The following is a 22129-nucleotide window of genomic DNA, read 5'->3' as shown; positions in this document are numbered from 1 at the left end:
TGCTACAGAGACGAGCACGGCGACTGCAGTGATGTTACCCTGCCACACCGTTCAGACTGGGCTTTAGCCTGCGAGTGATGCGCACACATTTGAACGTCAAGCGGCTCTATCGTTAGATACCACTTCACTGATTGCTTTGGAAAAAAGCCGGGTCATTTCAGGAATAACTGTAACGCAGCAGCATACAACAAATACAGAACACAAAGAAGCGGCCAGTAAACGAAACCTGAGCAATGACGGAAATATAAACTGTTGTGGGGATTACGCAAATGTGTGCAGCTGTTATTTTTTTTTACAGTACTTGTGCCCATTGCTTGCTTTTTTTGTTAATTGATGATTAAACAGGAGATGTATGCATTCTCTACACATGATTTTTAGCGATAAATATAGAAACGTAAAATGAAACAATGAGCCAGTAACTCTGTGGATTCACTTGTAGGAGCAAAGCTCCCATTTCATTTCCTGTTCAGTTTGTCTTTTAGTTTGAACATCACCCCACCCCCTCAGACACACACACATGTACACACCATTATCGTAGCTCCACAGTCGCACACATGCAGCAAACACCGAACCCACATGGGCATTTAGCCTCGCTGCACTCTAACGTGGGGTCTTTTCTCGTCATCGGGCCAAAACATTTTCCATCCTCACGAAACAGCCACCAGTTAGCCTGCAACCTTTAACACAGTTGACGAACGTTCACATTTTTCCGCAGCTTATATTTCTCTTGCTGTGCCCTGCTGCGAGTTTAATTCCATTTTATCCACCTTGCCAGGAAAAGTGACAGTTCATTAAGGGAGAAAAGGCTTGGCAGTTTAAAGAGACATAAAGTGTAAAAGGTTGAAAATGTAAAAAGGCGGCAAGAGTAGGTGAAGACAGACTGAGTCGAGCCGAGTGTGGAGTGTTCTAACACATTTCTTGTTTGTGTACTGTGTCTTGCAGGGCTTGTTCGTGATGGTGCTCTGTATGGACAAGAAGCTGTGCCATGACAGAGGGCAACGTGGGTAAAAGAGACATGCGACACCCAGCCCTGAACCACTGCCACCTCTTCCTGGGCGGGGCCTTGCTGCTTCTCCTGGCCAGCCCGACCCTGAGCTGCCCCGCCCGCTGCGAGTGCTCCGCTCAAAGCAAGTCGGTCAGCTGCCACCGCAAGCGCCTGCCCACCATCCCTGAAGGCATTCCCATTGAGACGCGCGTCCTGGACCTCAGCAAGAACAAGCTACGTATCATCACGCCGGACAACTTCTCCTCATTCCAGCAGCTGGAGGACCTGGACCTCAGCGACAACCTCATCAGCGTGGTGGAGCCCGGCTCATTCCGCTCTCAGCTCGCTCTCCGCTCGCTCAACTTTCGCAGCAACTTGCTTCAGCTGGTTCCCGCCGGCGTGCTGTCGGGTCTGACCAACCTCACCCGCCTCGACCTCAGCCACAACCGACTGGTGGTTCTCCTGGATCATGCCTTCCAAGATCTGCGCAGGTTGACGTCCCTCGAGGTGGGCGACAACGAACTGGTTTTCATCTCTCAGCGGGCGTTCACGGGATTACTTGGACTCCAAAGTCTGACCCTGGAACGTTCCAATCTGACCGTGGTTCCTACTGATGCTCTGGCACACCTTCACAGCCTGGTCGAACTGCGCATGCGCTACTTGAGTATTAGTTTTCTAAAGCCTTTCTCCTTCAAGAGGTTATCACGTCTCCGCCGACTAGAGATCGATTACTGGCCCTGGCTGGACACACTGCCTGCCCTCTCACTGCACGGCCTCAACCTCACGACGTTGTTCATAACCAACACCAACCTGTCTATCTTCCCCGGCGCGGCACTGCGCAACCTGCCCTACCTCACACATCTCAACTTGTCCTACTGCCGCATCCAGCACATCCATCAGGGAGAGCTGGGCCAACTCCCACACCTGCTGGAGCTCCACCTCCAAGGGTCTCATCTGATTTCTATTGAGCCCTTTGCATTCCTGGGCCTCAAATCTTTGCAGCTACTGGATGTGTCACAGAACCGCCTGGACTCTCTGGAGAGTGGAGTGTTTGCCTCGCCAGACATCCTCAAGAGGCTCTGTCTGGGTGGAAACCCATTAGTCTGCGACTGCAGATTGCTTTGGCTGCTCAATAGCCATAAGCCTCCCTCTCTGCAGATTCTGGATGTGCAGCCAGAGTGCAGCGCCCCGGAGCACCTCCTGGGTAAACCGCTCCGTGACCTCAAGGAGCCTCTGGTCTCCAGATACATGACCTGCACCAAACCCCGGATTGGACCCAACACGACCCAGCTGCTGATGGCTGATGAGGGTCAGCCGGCCCGCCTCAGTTGCACGGCGGAGGGAGCACCTAGGCCCTCAGTGGTGTGGATTACACCTCACAGACGCTCCATCACAACCAAGAGCAGCGGCAGGGTGGAAGTCCAGCCAGATGGTACCCTGGAGATCAAGGAAGCGGAGCTGCATGACAGCGGTGTGTACTTGTGCATTGCCAGCAACCCTGCTGGCAATGCCAGCCTGTCGGCCTCTTTAGCTGTGAAGAGCATGGGCATTAGGGACAGATCTCACTTTAGCAACAGGAGCTCAAACTATCTGACAGACTCTAACAGCACATGGGGTAATGGGACAGTACTGTACAACATGACAGTCCCCATAGACATCAAGACTATCATTATATCTACAGCAATGGGCTGCCTGTCCTTCCTAGGTGTGGTCATCTTCTGCTTCCTGATTCTGTTCATCTGGAGCCGAGGGAAAGGACGCCATAAGAGCAACTTTGATATTGAGTATGTCCCACGCAAGTCCAATGGGGCGGCATCAGACGTGACAGAAACAAGTGGCCCGCGACGGGTCAACATGAAAATGATTTGAAAAAGGATGCAGGCTTACGCATACGATAGCGAAGTCTACAACAAAGTGCACATATCAGATGAAAAAAAAAAAAAAAAGGTTTTTTCTATGACTCACTCAGTGGATTTGTGACAAACGAAAGTGACGTACTATTTATAGTGGGTGTCGATATGGCGGTGATCTAGTGATAAAGTGGGCATGTGAATATAAAAGTGATCTATGAAACCGTGGACGTGTTTATATGAAATAATGTTCTCATACAGTACATTGAATATACTACTATAACCAACATATCAATATGGGAGTGATATAGTGCTGCACTAGGCATGTCTTTCAGTGGTGATGTGATGAGTAATGATGTTGTCGACCCGCCGTGACATCAGGGTGCAGGAGGGAGCCGTTGGGAGTAACGGGACATCTTCGCGTGGCAGTAGAGCCGTCATCGCTGTCAGGACAAAAATTGTTGAAAACCCATCTTAGCTGCAGAATGGAAGGGTGTGCGAAGTGTTCATGTGTGCGCGCGTGCGTGTCTGTGTGAGTGCATCGGTGTGCGCATGTTGCATCTGTGCGTTTCTTTGTGCATGTGCACGCATTGCCTTTTCTCGTTGGACGGAACAATTGAACCGAACTATGGGGTCCAAAGCATTTTTTTCCAGGCCTTTGTTCGTGCAACAACAGTATTGTCACTGTTGACTAAAACAGAGGATTATCTATGTTTGTATGCAAAAATCACAATGATTATATTAAAGAGATAATACATTTTGAAAAATGTCAAATGACTCCAACATTAAATGGTGATTTCAAGGAAACGCTAAATTAACACACAGTAGTTCCTATGTCACAATGTCTGAGCTTTCTTTTTACCATAGAGCTCCCTCGCACTTTCCCGGGGAGATAGCAGTGGTCGGAGCCGTTATTACTCTGGAAAAGCTTCCAGCCACAGAAATGGCATGTTGAACCCATTTTATAACATAATAAATCATGGGCAGATTTTCCTGCCGAACAAATCCCTCGATATCATATAAAAGAGTCGGTGACCAGACAGAATGGCAAAGATTTACTGGCCGGTGCCCTCTTTGGGACAAGACAAAGTTGAGCTTCACAGATTTATGGGATGTATTTCCCCCCCCTGTCACATTTTTTCTTTTGATCGCACCACTTCAAGCTAGCGTGTCCAGATTCTTCCCTCGGGTGCCAAGGGGTTCTGGGTATTTAATAGATGGCAATTTGAAAGTTGTAGTTGAAATCTTGTATTGTTTAGTTTTTTTGTTGAAAATGTTTTAAATGTTTAAAGAAAAAAAAAAATAACAGTAAAACCAATTAAGGGCAATTGTTTGTAATGCAGGGAGGTGGGTGTTAACTTGTGTGATCCTGTTGTGATAAAATGTTCAAGGTTGTATAATTGTTTTCATATGACAAATTATGGGTATATTTTCAAAAGGAAATAAATCTTAATCATACCCCGATAATTGGACTTGCGGTAGTTGAAATTTTGTTTCCTGACTTTACATTGATGTTAACATATTTTATTTTCAATCCTGTCCTATTAATCCTTTTCTCTAAATTATATCAGTTATGATATTTAAAATTCGTCCTATAACCCATGATGTTTCTCTGTCACTGAGTATTGTATTGATCTACAGTCATGCCTTTTTCATATTCCATATATCATGTCATATAGTAAACCTTCTGTTGTAACAACTCAACATTTATGTCATTTTTACTTCTATGGTCAGTATAATATTACCATATTCATGTATTTTGCAGGATATTGTGACGGCTCAGTCTGTTGCCTGTCTAGACCTCGTTCTATCAGCTGGCTCTCACATGTAAACACGCTTGACACTAGTCAAGCTCGAACAATGTATTCATTTAGGCTGTTCTCATACAACGTACGTAGCTGTACCTAAGAAAAGTGATGCACTCTAATTTGTACATATTCAACAAAACCACCGTTCATATTCCGCGTATATCCAGAAGTCACAATGTTGTTACGTATCTTCCGTACTTCCGTAACGCCACTTTTAGTTTAATCCAAACCACGGTTCTTTTCCTAAACCTAACCAGATAGGTTCCTGCAATGATGGAAGTTTACTTCAAAAAGAGTGTTGTGGGAGATATCCACACTAGGACCCTTCAAGGCCAAAATACTGCTCTTATTTGGCTCTTGGGATAGCAAAGTCGTTTGTTTGGTCGATTGGTCCACCACTTTAGTTTGCACAGCTCGCCAATAAATTTGGTACAAACATTCATAGTCCCCAGAGTATAAATACTAAGGACTTTGGTGAACCCCTGACTTTTCCTCTAGCACCACCATGAGGTTGACATTTTTAGTTTTTAATTAAATGTCTCCCGACTTCCTGCCTGTAACCCAAAGCTCTCCTGCTTGTTGTCCTCTCAGTTCAGTATTGTCTCATGGTTTGGGCTTCTCTTTGGCGTATCTTTTCACACAGCAACAGAGTCATGGCAGTGCTGACGAATTCTAGATTGTGTATTCATATTCAAGCTGCTCGAGGTTGCGCGCCCTGATCTGACTGTGCATCACACTTCCATGTGGTCCAGATGGGAATTGCAAAACTGTCACGGCGTGCATGTTTTTTGCTGTTCCCACTGATCAGAAGACATCAAAACTGGGACACGTCAGAATTGGGACACTTTGAGCTGCGGTTAATGCGTATGCAGGCTGAATAACCTGTGAGCAAGCAAAACATACACACACATTACATGACCCGACACTTAGTCAAGGTGGCACCACACTTGACTTACCTATGGTCCTATAAGTATATTCTAACCCAGGCAAAATACCACACTGATGAAGAGCTCTTAGCAGCTCCCTCCTCCACTGCCTCACCTGGCAATCAGATAAAAGGAAATGCTAATTTGGCATCCGCCTCAAACAGAAAGCGTCTTTTTCAGACAGCACTTCATACTATCATGCTAACAGTAAAAAGAAGATCTGTCTTTTGTGTGTGGAAGCTCACAGGGAATATTCAGACCGCCGCTGTGCAATCACGAAGACGAGATCAAAGTCCCTCCGATAGGCTTTTATTGTTGCTGTTTGCGGGTTCCCTTTTACCGAGAGAGTGCTGTATACAATGGAGAAGAAATGTAACGCAAGTGTCACTGTCTCCTTTCCTCACAACATAGCTCCGTTTGATGGAGGATTTCCGAATCAGTTCTTTAATGATTCATGCACAAGCGATTAGCAGGGTGTAGTTTATATTAGAATGTTAAAGATTCCCTTACTCAGTCAGGCAAAGAAACAACTACATTCTACGTCTGCCATGAAAACCAGAACCATCATCTATTGCAGTAAACATACCCATGCCAGGACTCTAAGTGCATTAAAACACTTGAAGAGTGTTTGGTGTTCAGGCTCTGGGCCATGCACCCTTAAATGAATAATTTCAGACATCATAAAGGATCTTCATAAAAAATCTGTCACAACCTTGCAGCCTCATCAAAGCCCATGAATTAAAGTGAACCAGACTCTGTGGGGCTGGGTGCTGCATCAGCGTGAGTTTAGCTTGGTTGTTAAAGAGGATCTTCGTCACAGTAGAGATCCAAGTTTTTGGGGGTGGTTATAAGTTTATCCTGTCTCATGAGATCATCTTTCATCCGGAGCCAACTTAACGGCTGTAAACAGATATGTGCATATATACGAATGTAAAATATGTAGGCAAAGGGACAAAATGTTGGTATTGGAAGCATTCTGGTTTCCGAGTATATTATCCAAGTGGTTTTGACCAATCACGTTTGAGCTGGCTTTGGTTGTATGCAGGTAAACAGTCTGTGTGAAGAGCAAAAGAGGTAGAATGCACTGACCAGAATGCAATCTCAGGAACCCATTGGCTATCTTTTGGCAACGATTCAGCTTTTACATTTTATTTATCTGGATTCATACACAGATATCTGGTTATAGACGTCACCTCTCAACTCCGACTCCATTCTTGCGAATACTGTTGATTGATCGGACTGTAAACAATGACCAGCGCACGAAAGAGAAAATCTTGGTCCAGATATCGGTTACCTGGATATCCCAGGCAATTCTCATTCCCAAGGCGTCAAATACCGACACTTTGTCACACACCTCGGCCTCTGATACAGACTACATAGGCACCCATAAGCGTCAGTATGAGACGCACGGGGCTTTCAAGTAACTACAATGTAAACCCATCTGCATCATTACTGAACGCTCTGAGAAAATGCTGTGGGAGTGTGATGATGTATTCAAAAGACCGAAAAAAAATGAAACGAAACAAGACTTTCAACCAGGAGGCCTGTATTTGAGACCTTGTCTCAAAAGTGTTAACTTTGTTGTGAAGTTTTCTGTTCCCATGCTACATTGTTTGCATTTCACTTAGTTTATGCACTTATTTTGAGCCCAACCATGATGTCTTTCCTAAACCTAACAACATTTTTTTGGGTTATAAATCACAACGTTAACCATTCGCGATGAGAAGGTGTGGGATATCCGCTGGCTACAACGAATCCCCTGAAATATTGACCGTTGTCCCTAGAGGCTAAATCGTCAGACCGATAGTTCATGGATGTCGAGACTGGAGCCAACTTTCTACCTCCCAACAACTGAGCTGATAGGAACTGACTGATTGGGGGAGGGTGGAATTTACATTCTCCAACTGAAAAAAAAGCACAGGGTGAGACTCTTTTTTAAAGGTCCTGAAAACACTTTTTTTTTTGTCAATCAGCTTCTCTCTCTGAGCAATTGGGTCCTTCCAGAAAACAACATGTTGTATGCCAAAGTTGGAACAGTTTTGGTTATTTCACATGGAGATTTTTGTGTTTTCTGCTGTGTTCCTCTCACTCGTTTCATGTTGGCGGGGCACATTTGCAAAAAAGATGTCGTCATCGGGATTCACAGCCATCAAGTGTCATCACAGTCCTAGTGGGGGGAAATTGTGTTTTGAGTGTGAAATTCAAAAGAATTATACAGATGTTATTATTTCCAAACTTTAACTTTGATTGTTATTTGTACACATGGGATGTCACATTATAATTCAGAGTCAGTTAATTTACCACCTGCCTTGATTCAACTTATCACCAATTATATACTTATTGCACCCTTGTATCAAAGCTTGATGGGATACAGAACTTTTTCCACACTGCCCCTGCTGCACTTGTGTTACCAATCATTTTGCTGTCTGGTTGCTCCAGACGGTTTTGATCCGTGCTTCAAAGCAACCCAAATCCATAAAAAGTATTGGAGTTTGGTGCAGTGGCTGTTCCCTTCCCTGGTCCCTGCCCTGAGGCTTGCTGATGATGGACAGGCGATAATGAAAGGTCAGCCGCTAATCGAGCTGGCCCGCAGGTTCATGCCACGCAGGACCCCAGAAGGCCCTCAGTAGAGAGCTGTAAAAGTGTAATGTTATGGCTAGTTGGTTTTGATGGTGCTGGTGTTGTACTGTTTTTAATAAAAGCTGCTGCTCAGTAGCCCTAATTCTCCTCAAACCATCCATCAACACAGGACTGCAGCCATCTTTCCATTTACAGTACATTACTGCAGATACATAAAGAGTACATAAATCACCCGGCTCATCACTCTTGATAAAAACTACATGAGATCCACTTATTAACCCAACACATGCGACTAAGAAATCAAAAGCTAGAAAACTAAGTGAAACTTGCTTCACTGATAGTTTTCAGTGCCATATTTCTTAGGGGAAAAAAGACCCATATTCAGTCCAGAAGTAATCATGGTGTAAAAACAGATGGAGCCCCAGATTCATAATTGTGTTTACAGCTCCAGAAATTGCAGCTTGGGCATCTTTCGCAGTGTTGGAAATGTCCTCATCTGAAGCATCCACAGATACTGTGTCTCTGCAGCGATGAATAACAAGTGCAAGTATCCGGTGATCCTACGAAGAAGAAGAAAACCTTAACAAGGCTTTTATGCGACCTTTGACAGAAGAAATAACACAGTGTTCCTCTTAGAAATGGAAACTTACATTCAGAGGCAATATAACAGACATTGGCTCAATTTAATACACTCCCAGTAAATGTGGCTTTTTTACAGTGCTATTCCGCAGTCAGTTTTTCAAATGCAGTGCCAATTTGAACCGTGCTTCCAGAAAATATGCAGAACAAATTGCAAATAAATGTTTGTTTACATCGACTGGGGTTGCTTTGCAAAATATAGAAGCTGGCCAGAAAAAAAATGACAAACAGCTGGTGGCACTAATTCTCCAGTCGGGTGTGGTAAAAAGCATTGCAAAAGAGGGTGGAGGTAATCAAAACACGTGCTAGTCAAGCCTCAGATGGTGGAAAACCATCATGAGTGACATTAGAATCATCGCAGGAGAGAAATTTAGTGACAAATAAGTCACATGTCATAATGTATTCGCTCAGTCTGTTTCCATTGCACGTTACCACATTGTTCAACTTTTCCAAATAGATGTTTTGGAGCAAATTGAAATTGCACATAAAAACAGGCAGATGTAAACACACTTTTCTGACATAAGTGCAGCCATTGTGGCATGGTGATGATGTTGGAGAGCAGTTGACTTCACCTTCATTTCTCAGTGATGGCGAAAGGCTCCCCCGTTTAACCCTTAACCCTGCTCTGGTCGAAGCCGAGCGGCCACTCGCCTCGTCTCCGCCGAACTGCCCCATTAAAACGCAGCTTGTGGCAAAGTGTCAGGGAGAGGTGCAGTGTGAAAGATGAGAGCAATAACAGGAGAGAAGCACATCACATTGCGCCCCCCCCCCCCCCCCCCCTGGGGGGTTGATTGAACTGATGCGTCACCCCAAACCTCGGGGGGGGGGGTAGAAAAGGTTCAGCCTGACGTCATTTAAATTTAACAGACCCGCCCCCCCCACCCCACACACAGAGTTGTATGAGGAAGCTTACGAAGGAGCCCTACCTGCAGAGTCTCAGATGTATATCAGGAACTACAGCTGGGGGCCTGGAGACATGCAGTGTGATTTGTGCTGAGGCCGTGGAGAATTGCGTGGAGAATTGCAGTCATATTAGAGCTGTCCTCTGGGCTTCTCTCGCCACCCGTGCGAACACCAACCCTGTAGGCAGCTAAGTGTTCCGGCTGCCTTTCACTCAGCAGCGCTGCAACTGTAACAGAGCCATGGCTTTATTTTGAAGGATACAGGACGGAGAGAAACATGTCATTTACATATCTGCGCATGTTCATTATTTTCTTTTTTTTTTAATTGTTGCACCGCAGCTGTCCAACAAGTGAGATGAACGATTATAAAATGATTAATTTGTGAGTTACGACTCCCTGCCCCGTCTCCTCCCGCGGATACTAAATCACAGAGGAAGAAAAGCAAAGCTAGGTGCTGATTAATTCAAACATTAACTCTCCCTACAACAAGCCTCCCAGTCAGCTCTAAATAGGCCCATTGTTCAACTGAAATTCGCTCTCAGACGACACACAGCCGTCTTTCTCGTGCCAGCGTTCTTGTCAGTGAGTCACCAATTCATTTTGGTGCATTCTGTGGGGGCTTGGCCAACGGAAGCAATCGCGTGCATCTTTCGAGTCGGTTCGAGATAGCTACGACCCACATGCAGCCTGCTTGGACTTTACACGGAACACCTGCGACAAATGTGTTAACAGCCTTTTGTTATTGATCAGCATAAAAAGCACGGTTAAAACTCATTCAGAGGTGCTGCAAACACCTGCGGTCTAATTGCACGTATTTGGCTCAAAGGCGGATCCGTAATCCGTTTGAGCGCTGGTCCTCGTGTCAGCCAGCAGAGTGATGAGGCAGGAGTCCGCGCCTTTACTGGATGAAGAGGTCACAGCCATGCTTAGAGGGTCAGGAGAGCTAATTAGACCGGATGAATGACGGGGACCTGAGGGGCTAAATGCAATTACCAACAGAATGAAAGGCATAAGTAGAGGAGATAAACCCATGAGATGAGATGATGAAAGTATAAATTTTTTAACTCTAAGCCCCGAAACACCTGAAGTCAAAATCAAATATATGCAGCGCTGAGTAGGTATGAGCTTCGAGATGGCAGGAAGCTCGCCGCACAAACAGCTTTGGGCTCATTACCACGCAGCACACACTCGGATCGTCGTCAGGGATGTTTGCGGGGACGAAATATGCCGCCCTTCTGTTAGGGAATTTATGGACAATATGACAACCACGATGACTATGTCAAAATCTGCCTGCTTGTCAAATTAACTGATGAGCTATAATAAAATAAAAAAGCTGCAGTGTATCGGGATAACAAGGATCACCTGCTCCTAAATATATACATCCCCCTCTAGGCAGGTGCTGCGAGATGAGTCGGACGGAGCCTGCAGACGGCAGAATGTCACTTAAAGCAAATCTGGAGAGAGAAGCCGCCTGAATAATCATTATAGCCTGTTCAGCTATTTCCCCGAAACAAAACCCCCTAAAAAAGGCAGCAATAAGCAGAAGGCAGTGCTGGTGCTGCGTGTTTCATGTCGTCTGTTTGATTGTTTGATCCGGGATAAAAGACATGCGGGAAACCCGCACGGCTGTCTGCTTGGCTTCCTTTCAAAGACAGTCACCGTTTGGGAGTCCCTTAATGTCTTAGCAGTATAGGAAGGATGTCTGGAGGAATTTGAATATGCAGAAGTAAGACCGGGGTTGACGCTTAACAGTGTCTTGTGGCACAATGGTAATAAGAGCAACAGGGCAAGCGTGAAACCCCCCAAGAACATTAGTACACACAAGTGAGTTGGTGATGTAAATATCACTGAGACTTTAAAAGATAACCAAGCCTAGACAGGAACGTATATAGATCCTGGAAGACACTGCGAAACCCCAGAACATGTCAAATGATATCATTCAACCGTTAGTTTCCATCAAGTATTGGTTGGAGAAGAGGCATTGTACGACAGCACTTTAAACTATTGTATCACTCCGCTTTACAGGCGTTCTAATATCTTAGATTGTAACAAACTGTGCACAGCATAGCTGAGCAAATATCCACAAATACCATTTGTGTTAAATTCTAAATGTTCGTCAGAAGATGACGAAGGGAAGGAAAGCAGTGTGGATACTTCAGAGGCAACTTCCAGGTGTGCTCGTATGATATCGGTCGACCTGAACAAATTAGGCTTCACGGAATTTAGGAATCACGGCTGTGCTGATATTCAGTAAAATAGCACTTCCTGTGTGATATTGCTTAATTTTTTTGCTTTCTAGAATATCCGTACAACGACTAACAAACATACTGCGGGACAGCTTGATTAACGCCGTTGTGTCCACCCCTTTAGGTGTTAGCCCTGTCAGCACCGTTGCCATTGTTTGCGCTGCTCGTGCTGTTATAGCACCGTTAGCTCCTAGCCGCCGGCTCAGCCGTCGCCATGTTGAGAGGCATGTGGAAGCAATAGACATGCTCCGAATTCCGTACAGACGACCTTTAATGTTAGGCAACTAAAACATATGGTTAATCTTTGGCAAAGCTCGTGTTTTGGCTTAATAAAATGGTGAACACCACCACCCCGACTTACACACCTCTACTTTCTGCCTTGCTATATACAAAACCCTCTAAACCCTGTGCACTGGGACTTGACATTGGCATTGGATGCAAGGTGTGGAATCATCCAATATGGATGCAATTCCTCTTATATGGGCTAATGAAAACGTATAGGTGAGATGGGGCTACAAACTGTTGTGTGCAGCAACAGAAAGCCATAAAAAAGTTCAACAGAATACTGAGTGAATTCTGTGGCTGCTCGGGTCTGAGTTTTGAGTAAAGCAGCCCCGCCGAGTGCCACTGGCACTTAGACATAGGGAATTGGAAAACAAGTTCAAAGGGATTGTGGAAGCTTTGGTCTTGACCCAAGAAAACCTGCGAGGGACAAAGCAACACCCTGAGAAAACAGCAGGCTGCCAGTAGAGGTGGGTTTTTTTAAGAAGGATGCGGCAAGGGGAGTTAAAATAGCTTCTCAAGCAGAGGCAGGGGACCGACTGGGGAAACCTTGTTGCAGGGCTCTGTGTGGCCAACGGGGAGGCGTGTTAAATGTCACATAAAAGGAAGACGCTCAGGTACAGCACGCCGAGCTACTGTAGAAGCTGTTAAAGGTAAAGACAGGATACGTCCCTGTGTACATTTTCGGTAATATGAATTCACAGGCTCATTCATTTCCAGACTACCGCTGAGTTGGTGCTGAGTGTGGGATTCAAAGAAAATCGACTGAAAAAAAGAGCATGTGCGTTTTCCTCATGCATCATCACATCCCCGTGAGATGGAACAAACAAACGTTAGCCACAGGGTGTGAGGGAGACCAGAAAGCACCAGTATAAACAAATTATGTAATCACGGCAAAACGGTGGAGCAGAGGCAGGTGTTCATAGGGTTCACAGCTCACGGCAGAGCAAATAAAGCATGATGAGAGCATGTGGAGCATGAAATCCCAACACAAACACAGCCCCTAGGTCTGGACTGGACAATAACTGGTGCCTTTGAGCCAGAAATGCACAGTGCATGACGTCTACGACAGCAGCGCATATTAAAAGACATGATAGCAGCTAAGATAAAAAAAATAAATGGGACAAGGCAGGTATACGTGTGACATTAATGAAGCCCATAAAAATCTCTTTTCTGAATGCATTTAGAGTGGAACTTGATCAAACCTGAAGTGATGCATTAAAAATCAAAGAAGATCAGAGGTACACTGTTGCATCACCCTGATGAAGGCTTGTTTGAACCTTTCAGGTTGTTAGATTAGAGATTTTTGATTGTCGCTATCAAAATTTGCCCTGGATGGTCTTGGGCCGTTTAATGCATTCTGGTGGTCTCCATCTAGAGGAGCGGCCATATCGATTCCTTTCTGCTCAGGACTCTCCTGGTGCCGGCATTCTGAAATCTTTACTAACACCTCAGGTTCTTTGCATCGATTCTATCCAATGTGTTTTGAGTTCTGCCAGATGTGTAATGTGTAATGTTATTATCATGTAACAATGAATAGTCCGGCATTATTATTATTCCCGCCAGGTGTAAGCCTGTGGGGAGATCATGTGTTCGGTCGTGCGTGTGTGTGTATGTGTGTGTGGGTGTGTCTGTCCATGCTAATATCGCATGCCACTGGACCCATCTACCTAACATTTGTTGTGCACATTTATGACTGTTTGCTCAAGGACCTCATGGTTGTGATGATTGAAAAGCTGTTTTATTGACCGTTTTATACCGTCTTTGACTGTTGAGTGCTGACTCCTCGCCTCTCGTAGGGGCAGCAAGTGATCAACAACTGCTTCAGGAGCAAAAAGCCTTTTCCGCAAACAGCTAGGCTAAAAACAAGGCTCACCTGGTCTGTTGCAGGCCACATTTTGGCCTTTGTCATGGCTCAAAAACAGACATCCGTGTTAAAAGGTTTGGTCTCATTTTGAACCAAAGCCTTTATGCAGATTAATCCCATTCCTGATATGTTAAGATCCACTAAAGTTAGCCACAATAACTTGAGTAAGGAGGGGCAACTGAGCGAGATTCAACTCTTCTTTGTTGGGATGGAGACACACCTAGCAGAGATCTGCACTCTACTGAAGGCACTTTTTCTAGTTAGATAGTTATTAAGTAATTCTGACAATGCTTAAAATGTAGCACGGAGGCTTCTTATTCTGTATGTTGTATTCTCACATTGATTTTGTAATATAATCTTTGGTCCAATGTTTAACCATTGAAAGTAACTGAATTGGTACTCAGATAGCAAGTGTATAATCCTCCATTAAAGCTGTTGTTCTTGAACATGTAAGTATTTACCTACACTAACACTTCAACTGCTTTAACCACTTATATGTTGTGTGACGTTTCAACTGCATCAACTTACTCTGTTCATACACAATTTTCAACTGACATCTTCTTTCAATATATTTGCTTGAACTGGTACTTATTTCATTCAGGACATCCACTTCAACTGAGTTCTAGTTGTAGCTCAATTTGTCACCTAGAATTCAACGGACATTTCACCTCCTTTAATCCCTTTCTCCTCATATTTCAAGTCTTTCCAGTGCTTATACTTTGACTAACACTTCTGGGTCTCAGGTCTTCACCTTTAAACAAAAAAAAATGTTCAAACTAATACTTCAACTTGACTTTCACAATTAAAAAGGCACCTCAACTCCGTGTAGTTCTTACACTTGAAGATGAAACTTCTTTAAGTATTTGTACTGCACGTACTGCAACTACTGCTTCAACTTATTCAGTGCTTCAACTGCAAATTTCCTTCTAATTTGTAATGATCAATGTGAATTGATAACACGTTGTTAATGTAACACCAATGCAATGGATCATTTCGTAGATACATGTATTTCTGATGATGCTTAAAATGTATCAACCCAGGGAAACCAAGACTCTGTATATCGTTTACACAGAGTCCTGGTACTGTGCATCGTATCTAAATTGGTAGTCCTAATTATGATCCTTTGACAAATACACACCCATTGTGATCTAACAGTATTGCTTCTCAGACAGGAAGTACATGAACTCCCATTAAAGCTCCTGTTCTTGATCATCCTAACATGTCTTCATCAGTCTTTGAGGCAGTATTTGAGGCAGATACAGTGACCTGCAGTGTCAGTCTGTTTAGCTGTCTTTCGAAAGCCCAGTTTTCTTTTTTACTGATTATAATGATTGGCTCGTGACAGCGAGCCACATTGCAGCTGGGCAAGAGAAAATGAGGTTCTTTGAAGTTCCCTCCTTTGAATGGCGACACCGATCGTTGCTATTGCGCCTTGTTTCAAACCTGGGGGCTGCTTTGAAACCATACAAAGGGACCGGGCTTATTATGGCCCAGTAGCCTGTCCATACTTTGCCCTTTTAAGAAATTGAGGAGTAATTGGAATTGGCAGGACCAGCCTTTGCTGAAGCGCGATCATGAGCGTGACAGACTGTGGAGCTTTGTGATTGTACTTATGTCATTCATCTTTAGCGTTTTTGTTCTTCTTCCTGCTGTATTTGCAATGTGTATTCATGTCAGTGTTTTATGCTTAAGGTCTAGTCTTATGTGACATTGTGCCCGACACAGCGTGTACCCGCCATGCATGTCTACTTTTACCACCAATATGTGTGATATTTTCAGTTCTAACACAGGGTATGTGAAGGAAGATAGGGGGTTATTTCACGAAAGAGGTGGCAGAATGAGAAAAAACTAGGAGTCATGGAGGCCCGGGAGGCTTCTCTGAGGGCAGCTTTGCCCCATTTCTCGTGGCCATGTAGGTTAGTGGGGAAAGGACTGATGTAAAAGCGATCCTAATGGATGCTGGCGGTGAGCATCAGGCTGCCGGGCTGGGCGTAAACAGGAGCCCGTCTGTCCGTCCATGGCAGACGGAAAAGAGATGCGGTGCTGTCACTCCTCTCCATCACATCTCCCTGAGAAAAAAAACCACTCAGACACTAATGAAGTGAACCGCAGATACAGAGACACAGCCACAGACTCCACAACCTCAGAGCTTTTAGCGCAGATCGCTGCTCAGTCATCCAATGTAGCTTTGTACTTAGAATCCAAATTTAATCGTGTTTAATCCAAATTGAATTAGTAATTCATGAGGTATTTACTGTGCCAAACACATTAAGAGGTTCATGTGAAATGACTTCGCAAGGCGCTATCAAGTGTCTTGACTGTCTTAAACAAGACTAAATGAATAACATTCTTACCTTATTAAAGGTATATTAAAACAATATATAGGCTCGTACCGAATTAATTCCTCTCAATTATCGATTTGGTGTCTTCTGGTGTTGGGAGGAGGGATCTTGAAGGTTGTGTTTAAAAACAGTAAGCGACAGTTCCTGCATAGTATGCCTTTAAAACAAATTTTACAATAACGAGACATCATTTATTTGAATTCAAAATATTAATAAAAATGAACTTAAAATGCTATTTGAAATGCAAGGTTTTGTATCCAAATCAAAAGGGGGAATCAGGCTGCCAGTGTCACCATTTCGCCAAATTGGGTGCTATTTGCGTGTTGTAACTTTAAAAAAAAAATGTCAGCACTTTATCTAATATAAATAAAATAGAAGATGGTTCATATGATTAACAGTACTGAACAGTACCAAAAACATTAAATGTTAACAATCGTTTAAAAATATACAATAATTTAGTGAACAGCACTTTACGTTGAGATTGTTACTTGCAGTCATACTTAAAATGTTATGAAAAACACAGAGAATAGAATGAGAGAACTTACTTTTAGTCTTCCCACGGCCTTGTACGAGACTCAAATGATACTACCTGTTGATTTTTGAGAGGGAAATGTGTCAGGGTAACAGGACTGAGTAAGAATCTGGGGACGTGCCTGAAATGTGTATTTATATATATATATATATATATAATATAACATATTATGAAGTTACGGTGTGAAAATGTATTTTATGTCTAAATTGGAAATAGAGTCACACAATAATAAAAGAAAAAGTAACATGAAGGTGTGCACCAAATTTCATAATATTTGTTGAGATTTTTCTCTCAGAACCACAAGTGGGAACCTCGTGGTGGCGCTAGAGGAAATATCAGACGTCATTGGGCTTCATCCTCTGGGGACCATGAATGATTGTACAAAATGTCACAGCAATCCAGCCAACAGTTGTCTAGACATTTCAGTATGAACCGACCATCCGACAGACCAATATTAGCATCCATAGAAGCGCCACTGGCATGGAAAAAAAAGTAATCAGCTGGACAACATGTTTATGATAAGTAAAGTAGTGATTTCCTCATATTTAAATGAAGTAACAACCTGCACCCTCTCCATTCATGGGTCAACCACAGGAGAATACTTCTTGTAGACTATTAGTGCGCAGAAGCTGCTGGATTTATATCCATACAGCTAATTATGTGTGAAACAGTGAAACAGAAGGTTTCTTCCAGCGTGTGATTATCATGACTAAAAAAAGGCATCCTTTGAAGCCAGGGATATTGAAGTTCAGATACATGACCAGAGATTTTCTTTGTGAATGGGAATAAAAAGGGACTGTGAATGGGAAATATGCAACACAGACAGATTTACCTCCCACTCATTTGGGGCAGATATAGATGAAATGGCATTGCATGAAAAGTCTGCCCTCCAAGCCGAATGATGAGCTCAGAGGAAAGTGATACAGATATGAAATAGAGATTTCTACTCTCAAAAGAGTCTACATTAAAAAGGAAGGCGAAGGATGCAGAAAAGTGTTAAATATGAGATAGATATGAGAGGTTCCTCAAAAACTGCAACTACAATTTTCCGTAAAATGTTATTTCATGTAATCAAATTATAGACAGTGTCAACGTATTGGCAATGGGCAACTTTTGGGCAAGTAATGTTATTATGAGCATTACTTTTCAAAACCACAGATTTGTTTAGGATATGGTTCGACATTTTGGCTAAACACACTTAGATGAGAAGATCATGTCTGTGTTGTTCAAACAGTAATTATGAAGCTACAGCCAGGAGACCGTTAACTTAGCCTAGCATCACAGCTAGCCTGGCATGGTCCAAAGGTTGAAAGAAATCTGCCTGCCAGCACCTGGAAAGCTCCCTGTTTAACATATTAGCACCTTTTACCGTTTGTAAACGATGACGTACTGAAGTGTGCGCATGCAGTTTGGCAAACGGAAGTACGGCGGAGTGCAACAGCTTGTCAAGCTATGCAAGGGCATTAATGCCAAAGATCACGATTGCAACCTAACCAAATTAGTGAGTGAGTAGAATAAATGTGGTCCAATATTTAGTGGCCAAAGTATACAGAACGTCAAACACCAAGATAAACAGACTGAGTTTATTGAGTTTTAAAATGGCCGCTACAAACAACATGATCAGTCCCAGCGGGGATCAACGCGTTTTGACAGCTTGGAGCATAGACGCCGCCGGTGTTGCGGTTGAAGGAGTGACCGTGCTAATTGGTGGCTCTCAGCCATTGCTCGTGGAGGCCACCGCTGTTGAAAACTCAAACTGCATACTCATCTGTGTTTCCTATCTACGCCGACCATTTACGTAAATTACTGCGAGCAACCACCGAGCTTTCGGCTGAAATTCGACAGTTAACACGATCACTCGTCAAACTGAAACACCTGTTGCTCTGAAACGGTTGTGATCCGAACTTGAGTCCACTGTTATATCGTTTCTGAAGCTCCAAGCAGACAACAAGCAGCCACGCTGATGCTGGGAACAGTTTTAATTCAAAGTTTAAAGCTGGCTAACTCTTATGGATGGCTGGGGCAGTACGCCATTTATGTTGCCGACATGTGCACACAGGGTTCTTTTAAAACACAGTGAGCTTTAAGGGCGCTGTTAGGAAGATGTTTTTTTTGTCAAGCCTTGGACAGGCTTGCTGTTTCCCGGTATCCAATCTTTAGCTTAGCTAACGTCTCCAGCTTAGTATTCTATGAACAAATATGAGCGTGGGATCCATCTTCTCACTTAACTCTGGGCAAGAAAGCAAAGTGTATTTCCCAATATGTTGTATTCCTTTAAAAGCCTGTAGTAGGAGATAACTACGGCAATGTTTAGAGAGAAAGTCTTACTTCAACATCAAGAAACCTACATTTCCAAACAAGATATTGTGTAGGCAGAGAGTTGTTTTTGTACATGTAAGTATTCAGTGTAATGATCAACATCCAAAATGTGTGAATAAAAAGACGGTGGTTAGCACCTACTGAAGCAGGTGGGAAGTAACAGACCAAAAGTGGTACTTAAAGACACGGATATTGTGGGCGACGTGCACGATTATCCAAGCCTCGGTCCTGGCACAAGAAAAACCTGCAAGGAACAAAGTAACACCATTACAGTGTGCTAACACTGCCAGTAAGTTGGTTATTGGTTGGATCTGTTCTGGCTGCGGGCGGTTAGAGAGTCTGATTGCATCTTTGTGGTGGTCTGCAGCCACAAAAACGCCTGAATAGGTAAATCTAATATGGCATGTATTTTTCCCACCCTGTCATCACTTTACGCCGTCATAGCAACAAACTGTACAGAAGATGGCTGGCAGGTGGCAATAAGGCGGTAAGAACCCCAAAGTAAACAGGAAAAGTATATATATATATTTTCTAATCTTATCCTCGACCAAAACAACGGAAGTAATTGTTTCCTAAATAGCTTTTGTGAGAATTCGAAAGAGATACAAAAAGCCAAGAAGAGCTTCATCAATTTCTCATGAATTGAGACCCAGGAACCTGACTGTGCTTTTGAAGATGAAAAGATTTATAACAGGAAAGAAAAAAGATCTTGAGGCACTTTTATGTAAAGCAAGATGATGAAGTACATGAATGTCCTTTGAATCTGGAGTGACTACGCTTAAAAATGAAGACCATACACTTTTGACTTTCATCGGGGAAGAGATAATAGACTAGTATTATATATAAATATATATATAATCGAAGGTGTTATTAATACTATATATATATAGTATTAATAACACCTTCAATTTGGAGAATCTACCATGAGGAAGTTACCACAAAAAAAAGAGAACTAAAAAACATGTATTAAAATAGTTCTACAAAAATTGCCATGGGTCCTTTTGCCTCTGAGGAATATAGAGTAATGGGAAGCCGCTCGCCTCTGTAGCAGTAAGGCTGCAGTGCTGTTCACAGAATGCAATCACATCAGCAAGGCGGCCAGGGGGTAGCCACGCAATTTGGAGTGGCTGTTGACGGTCAGTGACCTTGAAAACTTCAGCAGGAGACAACTTTTTTTTTTAAAGCTGACCGTCCACACACTGTCTGAGTTAGCTGCTGCTGCTGCAGCGCCGTATAGGGAAGAAGAAGAAAAGGGACTTAGTATCTTGTTCTTCACGATGTGGCTCACATTTAGTCATAGAGGGAAGAGCGGGCAATGATGCAAACACACTGAAAATGTCCACAAAATTAAAAGGAATAATGTAAGCATTCGGAAAAAGAAAAGGAGAGGAAAGAAAGGCAGGAAGATCTGATGCAAAGAATATGAACGTGTCAAAGAATATTCAGTTTTATGTAGGGAAAGATCTCATAAATCCTAAATATTCAGAGACAGCTGAACGCTCCCTTCTCCCTTCAAATCCTATCTGGATGTAATTAGCAGGCTATAGCTGAAGGGCAGCACAGTCACTTCATAACCACGCGCTTATGCCCCACCAATATCAATTAAATGGGAACAAAAAATATTTTAATGGAATAGTTTGCTTATTACTCTCTTTCTTACCGAGAGTCGGGCGAGAACATTGGAACCACTCTCATGTCCGTCCGTTACCTGGAGGTCAGTTATTTATTCTTCCAGGGAAAAATGGTGAGCACACAGGCATGCCAGACATAAGTCCATATATGGAGATGGTCAGAACACAGGCATGCAGGTCATGGTCCCTATTTAGATAAGAGCTGACCCCACTGGGTCAACCAGATATACCTGTTCAACCAGCGTGCGTTCGGTCACACAGAGTTTACAACAAAGTGGAAATATATACTAATTAGTTGTGTTGAGACTGATCTTAAGCTGCTATAATATTATACAATGTTATCAATCCTAACATATATATACAGGAGATATAAAATATCTCCACAGGCGGGAGAAGTGACTTTGTGAACTCTTGTCGTCATTGTGAGGTTGCCAGGCAAGAAAGCAAATTTCCTAAAATGACAGGTCACCACCAAATGTGTCTTGGATTGCATCACAGCTGAGTGTACAATTTCCAACTGTCGGTGTAATTGTGTGACATAATTAGGACTCATTGCTTGCAGGAGCGTTCCCTCTGATGAGCCAGTTGGAGCCAAAGGCGGCAGCCATCCGTAAGTGTCTTACTGAGATTATTAGGAATAATATTGTAACTTGGTGTCAGCTCAAGTGTAGATGAATATAAAGCTGAGAAATGTGAAGGTATTTATGGATGTGTGAAAGAGATACGTTCCCTTAATGTTCCCCATGGCAAAGGAGGACTGGGAGTGTTTAAAATCCCGGTGAAATTGGAAAATATCACATATATCCTCAAGGAAAATAACACAATCATGTTAACATCTGTTTATGGTTCCCTTGGAGGAGGTCTGCAGCCAAGTACTCACGGGAGGTGTCCTAAATGTTATTTACAGTGGTATTTAGAAGGAGGAAAAGGGGAGAAAAAGCAGTAGGTCTCCAGGACTGACGTGGGTTGCTATTAATTTGGACTCGCAGTACCCTTAGAAGATGAAATTAAAAAGGCAAACACAAAGTGTTCTTCCCGCAGATATCCATTCGTATGACCAGATAAATAATTTCCAATAACTCATTTTCTGCAGGTGGCCGCCCGGACTAAACATGACATCATTGACTCACTGGCCACTGCCGCGCTTCGCGCGCTAGAGGTCGCTGTGCAGCTCTGTCAACGGTGACGTGGGCTGACGTACTAGGAAGTGTGTCGAAGAC

The 22129-nt window shown here is 43.4% G+C and overlaps 1 protein-coding gene across 1 annotated transcript; it reads left to right on the top strand.

The window, feature by feature from the left end:
* Window positions 1-985: 985 nt before the first annotated feature.
* On the top strand, window positions 986-2854 carry lingo2b (leucine rich repeat and Ig domain containing 2b; the record flags this gene model as incomplete). Its single annotated transcript, XM_079175404.1, has 1 exon — window positions 986-2854. One exon carries the CDS (start codon window positions 986-988, stop codon window positions 2852-2854), a length of 1869 nt encoding a protein of 622 aa, XP_079031530.1.
* Between the last annotated feature and the right edge of the window lie 19275 nt (window positions 2855-22129).

The sequence above is a fragment of the Pholis gunnellus genome (assembly GCF_910591455.1).
Source record: "Pholis gunnellus genome assembly, chromosome: 15".
NCBI lineage: Eukaryota > Metazoa > Chordata > Actinopteri > Perciformes > Pholidae > Pholis > Pholis gunnellus.
This window is presented reverse-complemented; position numbering and strand designations above follow the sequence as displayed.